The 19,097-nt window shown below is 34.3% G+C and overlaps 2 protein-coding genes across 6 annotated transcripts; both read left to right on the top strand.

Annotated features, from left to right (window-relative positions):
- Window positions 1-210: 210 nt before the first annotated feature.
- LOC142553233 (uncharacterized) lies at window positions 211-5,360 on the top strand. Of its 3 annotated transcripts, none has more exons than XM_075663343.1 (9): window positions 211-495; window positions 751-835; window positions 1,628-1,669; window positions 2,613-2,781; window positions 3,161-3,213; window positions 3,327-3,551; window positions 4,130-4,176; window positions 4,738-4,799; window positions 4,930-5,360. In XM_075663343.1, the coding sequence occupies exons 1-8, from the start codon at window positions 269-271 to the stop codon at window positions 4,796-4,798; spliced, it is 909 nt and encodes a 302-aa protein (XP_075519458.1). In that variant the 5' UTR covers window positions 211-268; the 3' UTR covers window position 4,799; window positions 4,930-5,360. The 3 variants fall into 3 exon arrangements, with proteins under 3 accessions (XP_075519458.1, XP_075519457.1, XP_075519456.1); XM_075663342.1 differs by having other exon boundaries at window positions 4,914-5,360; XM_075663341.1 differs by lacking the exon at window positions 4,930-5,360 and having other exon boundaries at window positions 4,738-4,810.
- Window positions 5,361-6,516: 1,156 nt separating this feature from the next.
- LOC142553232 (protein LEO1 homolog) lies at window positions 6,517-19,042 on the top strand. 3 transcript variants are annotated; one of them, XM_075663340.1, is made up of 13 exons: window positions 6,554-6,750; window positions 6,981-7,058; window positions 8,870-9,192; window positions 9,399-9,525; window positions 9,645-9,830; window positions 11,004-11,180; window positions 12,672-12,803; window positions 12,976-13,155; window positions 13,244-13,375; window positions 13,528-13,629; window positions 13,742-13,981; window positions 17,961-18,128; window positions 18,629-19,042. In XM_075663340.1, exons 2-12 carry the CDS (start codon window positions 7,044-7,046, stop codon window positions 18,090-18,092), a joined length of 1,746 nt encoding a protein of 581 aa, XP_075519455.1. In that variant the 5' UTR covers window positions 6,554-6,750; window positions 6,981-7,043; the 3' UTR covers window positions 18,093-18,128; window positions 18,629-19,042. The 3 variants fall into 3 exon arrangements, with proteins under 3 accessions (XP_075519452.1, XP_075519453.1, XP_075519455.1); XM_075663337.1 differs by lacking the exon at window positions 6,981-7,058 and having other exon boundaries at window positions 6,517-6,750; XM_075663338.1 differs by lacking the exon at window positions 6,981-7,058 and having other exon boundaries at window positions 6,517-6,750; window positions 17,961-18,132; window positions 18,633-19,042.
- Window positions 19,043-19,097: the final 55 nt, after the last annotated feature.

Raw genomic sequence — 19,097 nt, 5'->3', positions numbered from 1 at the left:
ATAATAATAAATCTCAAGTTATTAATTTTCATATATATATATTTTATATTTCCAGTCTTTGAAATTGAAGTAATTTCCTTTTTTTTTCTAAAAAAGTAAACAATCAATTTTTTTATAGCTCTAATAAATAAATACTTAAAAAAAAAGAAAACAATCAATTTTTTTATAGCTCTAATAAATAAATACACATGGCAAAATATTTTTCGAAGGCTGACCGCTATATATATCAAAGTGACTGAACACGAATATAGCGGAAAACCAGAGATAAATGGAGCCAATTACTCCCCAACGAGGGTCTACAGAGATCTCCCGAAATTCTGAGCCCGCTACGGCTCCGACTTCATCCTCGGCGGCGCGGCTATGGAGACCGGTTGCTCAGCGAAATATCCGTAACCAGTGGTCGAAGCTAGCTTCTTTTCGTCGCGACTGGAGCAGCGCTGCTGCTGCCGGCCGCTCTCATGCCACCTCCATCGTCAACTCCTACCTCTCCCAAAAGTACGCTTTATACTCTCAGGCAATTTATTCACATGAAAGTGAGATGAAATTCAAAGAAATTATGTGCGTATTTTAATATACAGCCAGATTTTGGAAAGTACAGCTTTTGAATCATGTTTCAAGAGGAAAATTATTGCGAAAGTTAAAATTTCAAAACCCTCGCTATTCATATCTCAGTTAAAACAGTCATTTGGTGTGTAAAAGCATCGTTGAGGTTACCTGTTTATGGAGCTTCCTACTTGTGGATTATCATAGGTATATGGATGGAATGGATATGCATGTTTTGAGTGACATGCCTAACATTGAAAAAAAGGCTCGTCGGAAATTGTTCAAGCAGCAGGCATGTACCATCACTTTTTCATTTCCTTTTCCTTTGCTCACCTCGTTTCACTTTAAAGTGTTTAAATAATTCGGAGATTAATGTACAGCTAATGATTCTTTCATGTATGGCTGAAACTTGTGTTTTTCATTGAACGCGTAAATAAAGGACATTAAAATTTTCATTTTCTATATTGTAAAGCCAAATTGAGTATATATCAATGACACTCCTAATTTGATCAAAGCAATGAATCGGACCCCAGATATTGGGACAAATGTGGGAAATGATTATTCTGACTCGTCTGCTGATTATAAACTTGCATGACACATGAGTGAAGTTTTATTTGTGCTCTTATCTACTCATGTGAACCTAACAATTACCATAAAGTATCATATATCCTTTCTTTTGAATTACAACTTACAACTTGTTAATAATGTTGTCAAAACTTAATCCTGATACTTTATGAAGTTATAACACTTGACACTGAGAGGCTTGTTTGATCTGTTGTCTGTAATGTTTTTACTTCTATTTTTCTTCTTTATTAAACAAAATGGCTTCACATGTATTCATCTTGATATGTTAATGGGTATCAATGTTGTCTGCTTGGCACTTTTATTTGATGATTTGATGGAACAGACTGCATATGAAATGCTGTATGTGTTTAACTTCTTTTGTTTTGTCCTGATATCTGTAGACTAATTATGTGCTGGGTGAGATTTTAGTCTAAACGTTATGCCTATGTATGTGTCATTGTGTCTATAACTAACATCTCTTGTCCATATGTGGGGCATGTGACATTTTTTGTTTTCTCAGGAGCTTTATAGAAGCAAATTGTTGTCATCTTACAGAGATATGGTAAGTGAAGTATACTTTTTTTTAACCGTACAAACATTTTTTTATGTACTGTGTTTTATTTGGAGTCATACACTTCATTCATATGGAAGACCTATAACATGAAAGATTTAGCTCGTATGATATGATGTGCGCATTGTTTTATGTGGTCATATATTATTATACTTTCTGGGTTTAGTTTATCTGTTTTCTGTTAGCGGAGCTATATATATTAAAGGAAATGCAGTGCTTGCAACTCTTTGTCCTAATTTCAATTGCAAATCAAGTTCGTATGCGAGATTCATGGATTTTGATTTTGAACTTGGTCTTGCACGAGGTTTCTTTTTTATGAAAATTTCCCAAGCAATGCATGAATTCAGTTTCGCATAATCTCAATTTAAATGTATATGGCTTGACCGTGTCTATCGTACCCTAGGAAATTATTTTTGATAATTTCACCTCTAGATAAGTTTGAAGGATGATATGCCTTGCTAAGTATTGTCATTGGTTATGAATTGATGTCTCTTCGTGGTTAAGAGTTTTCCATATGAAAAATCGAGAAGACCTGGTCTTTTTTGTGTTCTATATTCTTGTAGTAAACTCAACTGCTTATGTACATCGGACATCCGAGAATCTGGCACTATAACATTGCATGAATTCATTCATAGAAACATCTGTTGGTATTCTGGATTATGGGAGTCTAGCTTGTCTTTGGAAACAAGATTGGAAAAAAAATTGCTCATCTTATGACTTACATAACATATATAACCATATTTCACAGCAACATCTGAATGCTCCAAGAAGAAATTTGTAATTCTTTAATATCATGTTACTTTATTTAATATTTTGCTACAAAAACTTTTGTTTAGAACTATATGAACGAATTGTTGCCTCCGCTTAGCTTCTTGCTGGAGGGTAGTGTATCAACAGGACACGCATTTATAGCTCTTGGGAAACTATTTTCCAGGTAACAGTTGTGACTCATATGGTCAATGCTTGTAACTCCATGAGGTGTTACAATAGAACGACTAGCAGCAGCCCATTAGCTCAGTTTTCTTACAGCTCCAAGGATAGCAATGATAGTGGTGACTGTGGTGGAATACCTGTTTTTACCTTCTGGTCAATTGCTCTGTTTGGTATGTGCAATTTTAAACTTAAATTCTCATTCAGTTTTTATGTCTGCTTATATATTAGGACACGGATACCTGCTTGAAACTTATTCTGATAATCTCTGTTCGGTTTAGTCTAACAAACTGTAGCTATTAGTAAACTCAAATTTGCAATGACTGAAGATAGTTTTTTAATAAATCAGATATGCTAATGCTACTCCATTCAGCTCATTGTTCAATTTCATATCCTGTACTATTTTAATGCTATGCTGTCCAGTATTGCTTCTTCTTTTAGCAAGAATGCCAGATTTCTTTTTATAAATTATCTTGGGCTCTTGAACTGTTTTTCTTTAAATGCTGTACGGTGATCTTGTCATGTTCAAATTTTGTCAACTTTATTCTACAGAGGAACTAGCATGGGAAGTTGTTCAAATGTTTATATCAGAGCTGAAGCTGAAGGTGAATCCAATTTTAATATTCTATTTTGCCACTTTTAAAGATTGTTTTTAGTTTTTCTCCTTTAAGGCGTTTTGCATTTTTTTAACTTTCCATCTCAAATTTCACTGTTGCAGCGGTTGCTTGTGTTGGATTTGCTCTCAATCTATGATGACAATGTCGCAGAAATTGTTGGTTTGAATTGGTCTGATGAATTCTATGAGGGGGAATTCAAGGATCTGTGTATCTCTAACTTGCTCTCAGAAGAAACTTGTGAACCAGTGCTTCCATCCCTTGGGAGTTGCACATCTAGTACTTCAACTATTCAACAGAAACAAAAACAGAATTGTGATGTCCTACAGGTATTGATCATACAACTTTACATCCATTGTTGTTTAGGAAGTGAACGGTCATCGTCTACGTGTTAGCTGTGTCCAGTATGCATGATTTTGTATTCAATTCAATTCTAACTAAATATCCGTTCTTTCACATCATTTGTCATGCTAGTGCTATTTGCAAAATGTTTTGTCTAAAATATTCTGACCGGAAAATTACCTTTAATGAGGCCTTTTGTGGTCTGTCTGCAAGTGCATAGCACCACCCCCATTAAATCCACGTCTTTCTCCAACATACTAGCATTTTCTATAAATGTACTGGATTAGGGTACTAGTAAATGTGCTCAATACCTGTTTGGAATTCTACAATAAAATGAATAGATTTTATCTCCATATATTTCCCTTTGTGTGGTTATACTTACATATGCGTATAAAAAACAAAAATATATGGATAGGCTGAAATTTGTAAATGGATCTACCAACAAAAGTGTGTATCTGTCCATTACCCTGCATAGATGAGTATCAAATTCATACAAAAACCCTCATTCTAGCACTTTTTGACTTCCTCTCTAGTTTTGTTACTCAACTTATCTCTCACTCTACAGGTTTATATAACAACATGGATGATCGATGTGAACATAAATAGAAGCAGGTAATCACATTTCAAACTTTTGTTCACTTTGTTATTTAACATTTGAGGCTATAAGCTGTTTGAAAGCACGTCTAGGCTCAAGTGCAAGCTCAAGTCAACGTGCAACGCTTTTGCAAATTGCATGTCGAGGTTAATATGGATTTTGAATCTTAAGTGAAAATGCATTGTAGCAGTACACCATATGGACAGTAATTAATATTTGTTTTTGTTATTATTAATCGTTCGTAAAGTTAATATCAGATGCTATATAATTTTTTTCAAGCATCTAGATTTTAAAATAGCATACCTCTGTGTGTCTCACTTTGATTGAGCATGCCTCTCTCCTAGCGCATAGCTGCACTCATTCATCTTAGTATGTGTTGGTTGGATGACTTTACTGAATACCGACCTTCAAATTGAATGGAAATTCCCGGTAATTTTTAAACATCTATAATTATCCTACATTGTGCAACTTGAATTCACCCCTAATGGTGAGAAAACTTCCTTTAATATTAAACTTCCTTTAATATTATTATTTCCTTATTTATTTAAACCATTTCTCTACTGTTGAACCTTTTACAGGGTGGACGAAATATTTACTATTGTGGGATCCGAAGTGCGTGTCAACTTTCTTCAAACATAAGGTTGATGGAAGGTAGTACACGGTTCAACTAAGAATTCACAGTATCGACACCTTGATAATCTGTCGGTAAATGCTGGAGCACTCCTTTTGGCGGCCCTGTTTGATTGATTTGCAGAAACATGTGTTTACAGTCCCGGGAAAAAATCGACCTCGGGGCACAAACTGTCACTGGATCTATATAGATGGTTTCCATTTCCTAAAAGATGATGGAAATACATGAGCTTATTACCATATCAAACAAGGTTCCTCTGTGGCGGACTATTAGATCAGAGTTAATTTTTTTTTTAAATATCGGGATTGTTGAACACTTTGACTAATTTTTTAGTTAAGTTTGCGTGTATACTTTTTGAATGTGGGAATAGATAGTGTATGAAAGTATGTGGGTGCGATGTATACTGATCGCTAATGACGCGGTGTAATGGGGAAATTGATTTGTATCCGGAAAATAGTTGGCCACTAAGGCCAGCCAGATAGATGGAGCACCAACGTATATTTGAATCTTTGTCTATTTTGTAATTCTTTTGGCCTTTGACAATGTTTTTTAGGGAAAAAAGGTAAAGTTAATTTTTACTAAATTATCATTCTTAAATTAATTCATCAGCAACCTCTCCTCCTTTTTTTTCTTTTTTACGTCAGAATTCATAACAGCTATTTTTCGATGCGTAATGAGTAAACATTCGGACTAATGCAATAACTTGTAAAACACTTAATCTGGACTGACATGATATCCTGTTAATCACGTTGGTCACGTAAAATATACTGGACAGATTTTGTGTGACAAATTCATCCAAAAAAATGTTAATAAGAGGAATCAAATTTTTGATCTGTCCTCACATACTCTACTAATTTGTATTCCTCTTGTGACAACAATTTTGTTTTCTTAATTGTATACAAGGCTGTGAGTAAAATATTTTTAATCTTTATAAAAATTTAGTTAAAAAATTAGCTAAAATTATTTATCGATGATTTGTAACTTATCTCAACCCGATTATAAAAACTCTTTATTCATGGATAATCCACGTATTATATAAGCTTCGCCTATAGTTCCTTTTGTTTTTTGAACACACAATTTTTTGTCAAATACGCAATGAATTACGAGTTCATTTCCATGAAAATATGTTTATTTTTGGGAATGCCAATAAAACAATAGTCTTGTTTCATGCACGGTTACGTTGTGTTTGGTTTGAGTGATTAGGTAGGTTTGTTTTTTTAACCTACCTAATCACATGTTTGGTACATTTTTTATTTAATCAAGTCAATCACTCTTATGAATGATTAGATTATATTAGGTGTGATAAAATAATAACTTTTCACCCCTAGGATTATTTATTTCACTTTTAATCCATCATATTTTTCCAATTTTACCCATCTCCTAAATCCAAACTCACAACCACTTCCCTCCACCGACCGCCGGACGACCACCCCCGCCGCCAGCCCGCCACCGACCCCTGTCGGCCGACAGCCGGCCGGTAGCCAGACCGCCGTCGTTGTCGTCGCCACCGTCACTTCCGGCCGGCCGAACGCCGTCGACCACCTCCGCCGCCGACCGCTGCCACAAAATTGAAAGGACAATTTTATCACTTCATAAAAAATTATTATTTATCTCATTCTTAACTATTATACCAAATATAATATTATTTTATTATTACGTCAATCATTATTCTTAATTATTTCTATCGTTACAGTTATTCTATCCAAAGCAAACGTAGCCTTACTGTTTCCTAATAAAGACGTGGATAACACCTATTTCACGAATTTGCAGCCCCCTTCTCAGAACCCCTACTCGCGCGCACACCACACAGAACAGAGAGAAACGCACTCGAATTCGTGTAAAAATGGTGGGAGAAGAGAAGCGGCATCAGATGATGCAAAACCTGTTCGGTGACCAGTCCGAAGAAGAGGAGGAGATCGAATCCAAGCACGAATCTAATCGACAGCCCGATTATGCTTCCGTGAGGATTTTTTTACTCAATTTTTTCTTCGCTGTTAAACCGAAAAAAACTTTCAATTTTCAATGAATTAAAACCCGAAAGTGTTTTGGCTGATGAAATTATTTTATTTTACTGAAATTGGTTTGTCAATGCTGTAATGGATGCGAGAATCGGTCTTCCTTGTGTTTTGGAGCCTGAAAGTTTAAACCTAATTCCCAAATTATTTACGGTGAGCCAATACCTGGATGCAGGCTTCTGTGTACTTGTTCCGCACAGGGTGGGCTTAACAGTGGAAGGTAGGGCAGTAGACCTGTATGGTAAACTTCAAGGTATAAATCATGAAAACACGAGCTTTTCCTGCAAAAGTTCCCAAGTTTCGTGATTTTAAAATAAAAGTGCATATGATAGCCTAGTGTTACCTTTCATTATTATTTTACTTCTGTCCCTGCTTGCAAGAGTGTCCATTTTTTGGTATGGAATGATTTTGGTCATCATTCTTTTCGAAATTGCAGTTATGAACTCGTGTAACTTTATCTGCATCTATTAGATCAGGGTGTTGATTCAAAAGATATTTAGTTTTGGATATAGGTTAATGAGATTAAGCATATGTGATTTGTATTGCTATAATCGAATTACAGGTGAGGTTCTCTGACATATATTGAGGGTATAAGTTACGTTACGTGCTCATTCAAGAATCTAATTTATATTTTTACTAATCAAAATATCAAATTTCAATCTGCAGTTTCCTTTCTTCCCATTTCAAAAATTCTGCTCCCACTTTGTCTGTGTCTTGATTAAACCTTACGTAATTTTGTTAAACTCAATTTAAGAGATTGTACATGCATAGTTATCTTTATTTTACTTTCAATGTTGCTCCGTGTTAACTGAGATTTCCTTGAATGATAAAGGTTTATCTAAAATTTCTTATCATTTTCAATCCATAAATCGATGACACACAAGTATGTAGCTATTTCTCGTAAGTATATGAGTTTCGAATCTGACAGCCTCAGAAGATGTGCTAATTATTGAACGTCAATGTTTGTTCTTTTTTAAAATTATTGTAGTATTTTTTGTTTGAGGCCACCAATAAAGAGCTCTCAAATAAATTACAATGGGTAGAAGAAAATCTCTGAAATCTGTCTGGTGATGAGTGTGCAACTCTTTACTTTCATGAAACATGTCTGAAAAGTGAATTCATGACTGACATCCTTAGTCCTGGTTTTTACTATATGGTTATGTTTGGTATGGATGTTTGAGGTCGGATAGGTTAAATAATTCTCCCAACACATGCTTGGTAAGATTTTTCAGGTCCGATTTTTATACATAAGCTCAACATAAATAATTATTTTTTCTTTACTACTCATCCTGTTGATGTGATAATCTATCCAATTTCTTAATTGAATTCAAAATTTCCCAATATGACCCAAAATAAAATAATGCACCCAACAACATGTGCGACCTGATTTGAGAAAATATCAGTGGACACTAGATTTTGAAGGTTGTATGGAGCAAATGTCTTTTACTCAGAGATATAAATCTAACACTGACGGTGATTTATTTGGTTGGATGATTTAATTTATGACTTTATTCTATTGCCCTTATAAATTATGAGCTGGTCCAGTTTTTCTTTGAACCTCAGTTTTTTCTTATTATGCTTTGACATCATTATGGAACTGAGACGAACCATATTCTTCCTCTTTGGTGATAGGCAGGGATTATGAAATTTTACGGAAAAAAGAAAATGTGGAGATTAAAAGAAATTATTAGGCTTAACTTTTTATTTAAAAATCTAAAATAACAATTTTTTGAGGGTATAATGGTAATTTATCAAATATTTATTTCTCAGTATATAATATTAGTTTAATCGTCACAACATAATCTATCATTTCACAATTATATTCTATGAACCAAGCACCACCGTATACTATTACCTGTGATGGTCAAAAGGTAAAATTATAATTCATCTTGTTGCTATAATTTTAATCCAAATTTGAATTAGTCAAATCAAACATGCTAATATCTATCAATTATTGTTTCATATTCAATATAGTTATCTCAATAGTCCCAGTATAATTTATTCTTATATAGTCGTATCACTTGAACGAAATGCAACATATTCGGATACTTGTTTTAATTTTAGGATGAAGTAGATGGAAGACCTAAAGGCGAAGGTGAAGTTCAAGGGGAGGCAGAAATTGAGAGTGGGGGTGAACCGCAAGATCTTGATCGTTTACATGGAGAGAGCGAGGATGAGAGAGATCCGAGCTCTCAAGAAGTTGAATTAGGCGATCAAAGGGAAGAAAGTGAAGATCGGTATTCGGAGAGCGATGAAAAGGAGGTATATGGCCAACGAGGTGTGACAAGCAGAAGACGTGATGCCATTGACAGTGGATCAGAAAGATCTGAGGAGAATCATTTCCATGCTAATGAGGACGATGAAGTGAATATGGCCCAGAGTCACAGGTCTCTTACTCATTATTATCAGCTCACTACTTTACAAATTGTTGTCATTTATTATTTGGTCTTCCCTTCTGCCTAAACTGGATTATATACAACGCATTTCCTCTCACCTGCTTTGAATATTTCAAAACTGAGTTATTTTATCATTTCTTCAGTGTGATAGATTAGATGACTGTGTCCAAGGGTCTGAATTTAATGGCTTGCTGCAGATCGCCTGGTGACGAGAAAAGTGATCAATTTTTACACTCCGCGCCAGAGATACGCGATGTTTTTGGAGACTCTGATGACGAAGAACAAGCAGAATATGAAGTTCGGAATCAGATTGAAGAAGGAAACGTTAGTAGGACTGTAGGAGAACTCATTCTGAAAATTTCTTTTTTGTTCATGCATAAAGAGGCACTGTAATTATAAATAATATACAGATGAAATGATTCACATATTTTCCCTTGATATAGCAATCACCTGTGGACGAAGACGTAACTTATGAGGGAAAGCTTAGGCCGGAGGATATGATACCTGATGAAGATGCACCATATGATTCTGAAGAGGAGCACTCTGATGCTAAACCCAAGGAAAAACCGGTTGGCCCCCCACTGGAGTTGGAGATTCCTCTGCGCCATCCTCCAGCTGAATCAGACAAGGTTTTACCTACAGTCTTGTTTCCACTGGAAGCTGCTACAATTTGGAATCAACCAAAATATTTTGAGAAATTATGACTGGGATATAATACACTTACCGAGTCCGGTGTTTCTGTCTATCCGGAGTACTAGTTATATATTAGTAGTTTTAAATAATTTCATGGGGCATCTGCTTCTTCAAAAACAACCAAGACAATTTGGTGAATTTGTGTGGAAAATAGTTGTGATGAGTCCTATCGATTCTTCTGAAGCGTTTACTTGATCTATAGTATTCAAACTGCATAAATTATTCAATTTGTGCAATCTTTCACAAGTTAGGCTGGATGTGTGCTGAAATTGTGTAGATCTTAACAAAAACATGGATGCAAATGACATATTGAGAACTGTGGAACTGTTGATACTAGTATGAAGGTAGGAAATATAAATCACATTGGGCTTTTGCTTAGTGTAATGAGATATCATCTAAGAAGACAAAATAAAAGTGGATCAGTTGTCTATTTCGAAGGTACCACTTTTCCTACAACTGTTAAACCATCCATAATGCTTACTTTAATTTCAGCCTCGCCATGATTTATGTGAAGTCCTCGAGATATGATCTACTGAAAGTTAACTTGTCTCCCGGTCTAACCAATAATGAAGAACCTAAACTTGTTTGCGTTGCCCCTGTGCAAACCAAACTATTGTTTACAAGTCGATTAGGTTGGAGCGAAACATAAAGATTTTCGACAACGGAGTGGAGTCGATTGGCAAGTGTGGGACTTGGGATAACATCAGATTTAGAGCTGCAGTGCGGACTATAAATATTTCAGTTTTCAAACATTTATCGATTTCAGAGTTGGTTAGGGATTGGACTTTCATTCAATGATGTTGTGATTATATTGTTTTTATTTTCTACGAACTTGCGGATATCTTGTCCGCCTTTTTGTAACTTCATCCTTTTTATATTATATATAATATCGTTTCTTATATAAAAAAATATTTGGGCCTTTTCCTTAGAAATTGGATAGCATTCTTATACAAAATTTATGGTTAGGTAGGTTTTACTTCGATTTTAATTTCTGTAATTACTTGTTTTGGAGGGGATATTGGTTCTAGTTTACCTGGACAATTTAGTAATAAACTCTAGGTATCAAGTACATAGTTGCAGAAACAGTAGTGATGATTCTACTATTGCAGATGAATATGATCAAAGTCTCAAATATTATGGGCATAGATTCTAAACCTTTTGATCCCAACACATTTGTGGAAGAAGATTTTTATGAGACTGATGAATCAGGATCGAGAAAGCGGATACGTTTGGAAAATAATGTTGTTCGTTGGAGGAAGGTCAAAAAGCCTGATGGCACATTGTCTGTAAGTAAAGCCTTCAATGATTTTTTAGTTGTTCCCATTTGAAACATGTGTACGTTAAAATGAAGTTGTCAATACTCAAATATAAGTTAATCCGAGGAAAAAAACTTAGTATTGGATTAAAGAATGTAAAATCAATGTATTATAAATTCATAATGTGAATCCTTTATACTTGTTTGCATGTTTTTGAGTCCTTTGAATTTGAAATTTCTTTTCTGTCTTTTAAGCTTGTTTATAGATCGGTATAATGAATTTTAAACTCTTGAAATTATTTGAGATTCATCTTTTGAATTCTTCACTAATTGTAATGCAAACTGACTATATTCATTAATTAATTTATTTTATTGTAGTTTTGGGCAATATATCACTTTTTATTGGCTTTTGTAGACGAGACATATATGATTGAATAGGTCCTCTCTTTTTGTGAGATTTACATTGATTTTATAGCTTCTGATTTAGTTCCCTGAATTGAAATGTTTGGAAAGAGTAAATTATTGCGGATGGTATGTAAATCTTTTGCATATAGTATCTCTACAACATGTAAAATTGGCCGCATAGGTGCATGATGGTCATATGATCTTGGAATGCATGGCAGACAACAAATTGGGATGGAAAGCTAATTCTAATATACCCCAATAAATTTCATATTTTCATTGAGAGAGCCATTTTATTCCATTCTGATATGACATTATAAAGTTGTGATGGGATCGAATATTTGAATGTTTGTTAAAGTCCTTATAATATTGGAGAACAACACAAAAGTAGCACAGTATAAAATTTAGTGAAAAGAAATGTACCAACTTTTTTGTTATGGTTCACATTTGCCTGATGTAAGCAACAAGCACAAAATACATAATTTCAAAATACTAAGAGGCTGCGAGGCCCGTTCACCTGGAAATAAAATAAACATATTGATAAGATGGTGTAGAACAAGAACTGTGACTTAAGAATTTTAATCTATAGTAAACTACTTTTTTTAATATAATATGCTAAAAGAAACTTGACGGTTGGACAGATTACCATTCTATTTGGGTTAGTTTTATCTTTGCCTTTTTAATTTGTGCGTGTGAATTCTATTTTTTGTTTGACAATGGAGAATGTGTAAATAATTTTCAAGATTTACAAGTTGAAGGCCAAGGAGAATTTTGGAAGGCAGAGCCTGCAAATTAAAACAACATATAAATAAAGTAAATCTTGATAGATTGATGATTACTTAAATAAAATAGAGGAGTTGGTTTTATTTTCTAACGTAACCATAGATTTGTTGTGAATTGGTGATTAAGTGAGAAATTTTGTTGTGAATTGGTGATGAAGTGAGAAATTTAAACAGGATACCTTCACAAATCAATATCGTCAATATATGAGCCCTGTTCATTATTTTATCTTGGATAGGAATGTTTTTCGTACTTGAATTGCACTCACAATAATGTTGCTATATGTTCGAATTCAGTTGATTGTTATTATGATTTTGTGATAGAGTGATTCTATGTGTAGATGGAAAGCAATGCCAGATTTGTAGAGTGGTCAGATGGAAGCCTACAGTTGCATATTGGAAATGAAGTGCTTGATATATCTAAGCAGGATGCTCAACACGAACAAACACATCTTTTCCTCAGACATGGAAAGGTAATATTTTCATTTCTGTTTGCACATTGTGCATTGTCTCTTTATTATACAGATAATGTAATACTGGCGAAGCTATTGATAAAACTTTAATAGGTGCACAGGTCCAGATGGATGATATCTTATTTTCATTAGATAATGCTGAGCCTTCGGCTGATTGACAATTCTGTTTCAGGGCATTCTCCAATCTCAGGGGAGTATTTCATCAAAAATGAGGTTTATGCCTTCATCATTATCCTCTAATTCTCACCGTTTATTGACTGCTCTCGTTGATTCGAGACACAAAAAGGTTTACAAAGTCAAGAACTGCATCACTGATATTGATCCGGAGAGGGAGAAGGAGCAAAAAGAGAAGGTATAATTAAATGACCATTTGATGTACTTAGCTTTGATCGTCAGGTGAATGGACGTCAAGTATTACTTTGTCGTGTGGGTCTTTTTAGGCTGTTAGTCAATCAATCAAAGCTAGTGAACTTCTTAACCGGAAGAAGGAGAAGGTGAATCGTAAATATACACAACCTGCCCGCAGGGAACGTCAACTTTCACCTGGTTTTCTGGAGGATGCACTTGATGAGGTTAGAATTAGGGCATCTTTTCTGGACACGAGCCCACTTTTGTTGTTTTGCCGTATCATGAATGCCTAATCAAAACTACTTGCCTCCCAATCTTATTGTGAAATCATTCTCGTTTCTGATATTAGTTTCTGTATCATTCTTCACTTCATTAGGAGGATGGACAAGATTATTATGATTCTAGGGGACATCGTCGCTTTGAGGAAGACCTAGAGATGGAAGCACGAGCAGGGAAGCACATTATGAATGCGAAGAAGGTTAGTCAATCTGACATGAGTAATATGAGCAGTCCTGTCCCTTTACCTTTAGTCACTCTATTTAATATTTTCATTTAATCTTGATTTTAACTCTATGAATTTTTACATTCAGGGCCCAAAAGATATACCTCATAAGTCGGCATTTCCAGGTGCTAAATCATCTCGACAACCAGTGGATTTCTCTGAAAGTGAGAAGGAGGAGTCTGAGTATGAAACTGAAGGGGAAGAAGATGAAGATTCTCCAGTACATAAAAGGGGTGAAGCAGCAGAAGAGGATTATGCCGAAGAAGAGGAAGAACATGAGCGAGGAGAGGAGGAAGAGACTTATGTTGAATCCGAAGTGGAGGCTGAGGTAAGGGAAAGTTCTTTTCATATATATATTTTTTTGCTTTAGCCTTCATATGTGCTTGTATCGTGGCATAACATTTGAAATTGTTTGTGTTTCTCTTTTAGGGCTCTTCACCAAGTTGGCCCATTATAAATTTCATTTACATGTATGATATCCTGAGGCTAAACTGATGTCTGGTATCTGTAATTTGTGAGGGTTGTGTTAACTCCTCAAAAAATTTTGAGGTGTTTAGTCAAAATTTAAATAAATGATTTGAATAAAAATAATAACAATACATTAATTAAATAAAATAAAATTTACTCTCCTCAACGTAAAAAAAGTTAAATAAATTTATGTTTAATACTAAAAATACATAAAATATGTTTCTAAAATAATAATTAAAAACAATATATATAAGTAAATAACAAGGGAATTTAAATTTATTTAAAAATGGAATAAAGACCATTTCAAAAAAAATATAAAGTAAAACAATTTAGGTTATAATCAGAATAAAATCAAAATAAATAAATTAATTAAAGATAAATTTTTTTAAACATAGGTTAAAAGTATATAATATATTTAAGGAGAAAAATGATTCTACTAAATGACTTAAAAATGAATAAAAAATAAATAAAATTATACTATATCACATACATACAAATATACATTAAATTCATATATACTAAATTAATAAATAGAATAATCACATAGTCTATATATTAATGGAAAGTATTTATTATCAATTAATTTTAATAACAATCATGTGTCACCCATTTAGGCAACACTTGGCCATGTATAGTGACTCATCCACTTCATTTTCTACTATAAATAGACCACTTGAGATGCATTTTACTTTTTGTAGGATTGAGAGAAAAATAGGAGATTGGAAAGAAGTTAAAAAAATAAGTAGATTTAAGGGAAATTGACGGAAAATTAGCAAATCATCTCTAAAAATTCTGAAATTTTTACATAACCATCCTCTTTTAACTAGAAATCATAAAGGCCAGGAGGTGTATCAAGATCATCAATCAATTTTTCCAAAATCAATCAAAACTGTGAAAAACTCAATTCCAAGTTACTAGTTTGTGGTCCTTATTTTTCCTTCTTCTTGAACAAATTTTCTTTCGGTTTTAACATAAAAATTGTCAAAATGTTTCCTACTTCACAAATGTGTCATCCGATCATCCCGATAATCTCCGGAAGCACTGTTTTTGGTCGTCCAAATTGAGCTTGACAGTCATTCTAGTTTTTCAAATTACGCTATTGATCCGTTCCAAATTTGGAAAGTGTTCAACATAAAAGTTGTGTGAAATAACAAGATGCGTCTCCTGTAAAAATTCCGGCTGCGTGTGGCGGCCGGAGCTCGGCCATGCCACGCGCTAACGAGTTTCATGAATTGTCCGACTTCCGAACGATTCTCGGCCACGCCACGCGCCGACAAGTTTCATGACTTGTCTTCCTTCCTAACAATTCTGAACTATTTTTTGGTTTTTTTTGGAAAGTTTGATGATTTTTGGACATGCATTTTAATTGTCATGAATTTTTAAAGTGTTAATCAAAACTTCTTGATACAAGTTTTGTACAAAAATGAGTTTTAAAAGATTGCAACACCTACTATTGCTCCTTAACCATCGTAAAATCCCTCAAATGATATTGATACGAATTATCTTGGCTTGTGATCGACAACTAAGGTGAATAGTAAGCTACCGAAGTCAGGTTTTCCTACCGATTTCTTCAATAATAGAGTTTGACATATGACCTTAAATTTACAATAACGTTTATAAACTACTTATTTATTTATATATCAAATCATGTTGTGCATGTCACAAATTATTGGTCATATTGTATTGCATATTTGAGTATCTTGATTTATTGGTTCTTGACTGATTAACGATCGACTATTATTGATTAAATGAATGAATGAATTGAACCTAAACACCGGTCTATGTACCGGATTATTAGTCCACTATACAACGCGGTTTCGGCACTGAAAGTGAGTCCAATAAGTAACAACTTTAAAATCTGGTGTATGGTTCATCTGAATAATGTGATTTCGGTTCGTAAATGATCAATTGTACAGATTTTACTTGAGTACTTGGGGAAAAGTGTTACACCGAATATTGGTGAGATCCACCTCTTTAGCCTATGCTCTTCATTTCAGAGTCGTAAACAGTCACTGCATGTCGCTTGACATGATATTTTCGAAATGATACAATGATAAATTATCATTTTATCCTTTTAATAATTTTAAAAAAGTAATGATATTATTTATTAAGGATAATATTATAATTTAAATCAATGATTTTACTGATGGAAGATAAATAATTAATGATTTGATTGATGTAAAATAAATAATATGACAATGTAAACATGTGATAAGATAGATAAAAAACGGTGCCAAAATGTATAGTTGTTTCCTCCAATACTTTTTAAAGAACATAATATGAACTGTTGCACGATACAAGATTACCTAGGGAAATTTTATCTTCCACTGGGTGTAACACCCCCGGTGGGTTGATAATTGTTATTTTCATGGGCCCCACATGAAATCGTGTGGGGTTCATGTGGGGGGGGGGCCCACAAAATTCAACGGCAAATACTGTTTCACCTGGTGCAGCATAGAATTTCCCGACTGCCTATTACTGTGTAGAAATTGACGGTGAAATTCATGTTCTTAAGAAGTCGGTAATCAAATATATTGTTCTTTTAACGAGGCATGCCACATGGGTGAGATTTTATGAAATTTGTAAACCAGTTGACCAATTTGACCGAGGATCCTGACTAAATGTATAGTTTGAGTTGAACCTGATTGAAATACTAACGGTGAAGAAACATCATGTGTCAACCACTAAAAAGTTCTTCTTATCAGAGATCTTAGGTCATGCAATGACAAAGGACTATTTGGATTCAAAATACAGGCTATCTGTTTCATTTCTGATGGACGTGGACCCTTGATGGATGTGACTATTTGGATTCAAAATGCAGGCTGTCTGTTTCATTCCTGATATCATCCACACATCGCGTATTTGTCGTGGACTATGTGCTAAATGGGTTGAACTTGAATAAAACAAGATTAATCTTAAGCTGCTAATTAATATATCACCTAATTTTCTTATAATACGAAAAGAACCAATTTGTAGTGGTACGGTGGTACTTCTCCAAAATGGATTAAGCTTGAAATTAGGCACTATTACTCTTAAGTTAGTAATTTATCTTCAAGTTTTTTTAATATTAAGATACTTGATCCTCTAGATAATTGTAGTAGTTGGAACAATGGAACAACTTCATAGCGTGACAAAAGCATTCCATTTTACCATTATAAGTTTCCATTTGTCATCATGAGACACCTTACCCAACCATTGTTACCGTGGTGATGCTCGTACCTGATATTAGTTGTGACTTGTGAGCCTGATTTTTGAAATGTCCATTTTGTGACTTACATAGTTCTCAAAAGAGAGCCTCAGGAATGAAGTGCATCAGGTGCAGTCCTGTGTGAGTGGATACATCCTACGTGCTCTGGCATCACCAGAGGTGCGTGCCTAAGGGAAGAGGCACTTGCCTCTGAGCAGGCCCAAGGCGAGGCCTGGGCCTGTGACTCTGGGCTATTTTTTAGTTGGGCTTCAGCTATTTTTATATGTATTTTTTCCTATTTTATGGTTTTTATTTATATAATAATATATTCCGAATTTCATTTACCATATTACTATAACAGATGGCCGGGAATGGCAACCCCAGAGAGTTGTATTTTGCATTCTCTAGGTATTTTAGGGTAGTTTATGCTCTTTTACATAATTTTTTTTGTATATTTTAATTTAATAAATGATTCCCATTTGCATTTAAATCTAGTAGTCCTGAAACTTGTTATTTTATTACACTTTTTGCAAATCATTTTGGTTTTATTCGAGTTTGATCTTTAGGGAAAAAAGTTTACAGTGTTTGATTGGGCTCCCTTCCCAGCAGTGCTGGGTTACTAACTTTCTTCTTTGACATTATTATTTACCAGGACGCTAAGCAGGTCAATGGTTCTGGAGGCAGCCTTAAAAGGAAGGACATTGAGTCCGACGAAGACTCTCCTCCAAGGAAGGCTACAACCCATCGGCGGATGAAAATGGTTTACGACAGCGATGAGGAATGATACATGACTTTAAGCTCTGCGAGAAAAGACAACACAGTAAGTTTTTTCTGCTAGAGGTGGTTTTACTATTTTAAAAAGGCTTTCTTTAGTGTGACACTGAGATGTTATTTTTTCCATTTCTACGAGTTGGTGGGACTTGCTGATTATATTTAATTGTGCTCATTGCAACACTTGACTATTTATGACTGTTGCAGAAAATGTATACAGTGCTTATATACTTGCATGAGGAAATGCACTATCGAAACACTTGAATATGCATGAACCCATAATTGACGTGCAATTTTTTTGGTTTTGTTGGAGATGTGAAATGCATCAAAACTATTAATGTACCTGATATAAACTCCACGAATTTAGAAGTTAAAACTAGGACACTGGTAGTTATAGATGTCGTGCACTTGTAACAGATGTTGCCTTCTACTGTAATTTCTAAATTAACAGCGGATTAATTCTGAATTTCAATTGTTCTTTTACATTGTTTACTTTTATTTCTACTTTTAGGGCCTTTTTCATGGTCCAAAATTTTCTTTCTGCTGCAGATAGACAGAGTCTTCAATTGTTCCATGAAAAATTTCGTGGCGATTTTCTGTACCACCATCCAGGTACTCGTTGATGAATATCAGTAATTATTAAGAGTTGGGGTATTTGTTTGCATATGATCTGTCTGTCTGGATAATGCGGCATAGGTAACAGTTTATCAGTTTATGAGTTCCCGTTGCACATTCTGCAATATGATTCGGATCTGAAAAAAATATTAGCTTGCTGAATCATGTCGCCAAATTCATTTCTTTATAATCATAGCTTGGACATCATGCCATGACGGATACGTTTACATGTGCAAATTGCAGTCACATTCAGATATATGCTATATTGACTGCTAGTTGAATCTGTAGTCAAGGCTGATGTATTCATATATTTATCGATTGGTAAAATTTCAATTTTAGTCAGCTCTATATTGATTTGTAATTTTGTCCTCTATTTTTGTTGAATCAATTATAGTTCAATAAC

The sequence above is a fragment of the Primulina tabacum genome, chromosome 8 (assembly GCF_025594145.1).
Source record: "Primulina tabacum isolate GXHZ01 chromosome 8, ASM2559414v2, whole genome shotgun sequence".
NCBI lineage: Eukaryota > Viridiplantae > Streptophyta > Magnoliopsida > Lamiales > Gesneriaceae > Primulina > Primulina tabacum.
The sequence above is the reverse complement of the archived record's forward strand: the minus strand, read 5'-3'. Positions and strand labels throughout refer to the sequence as shown.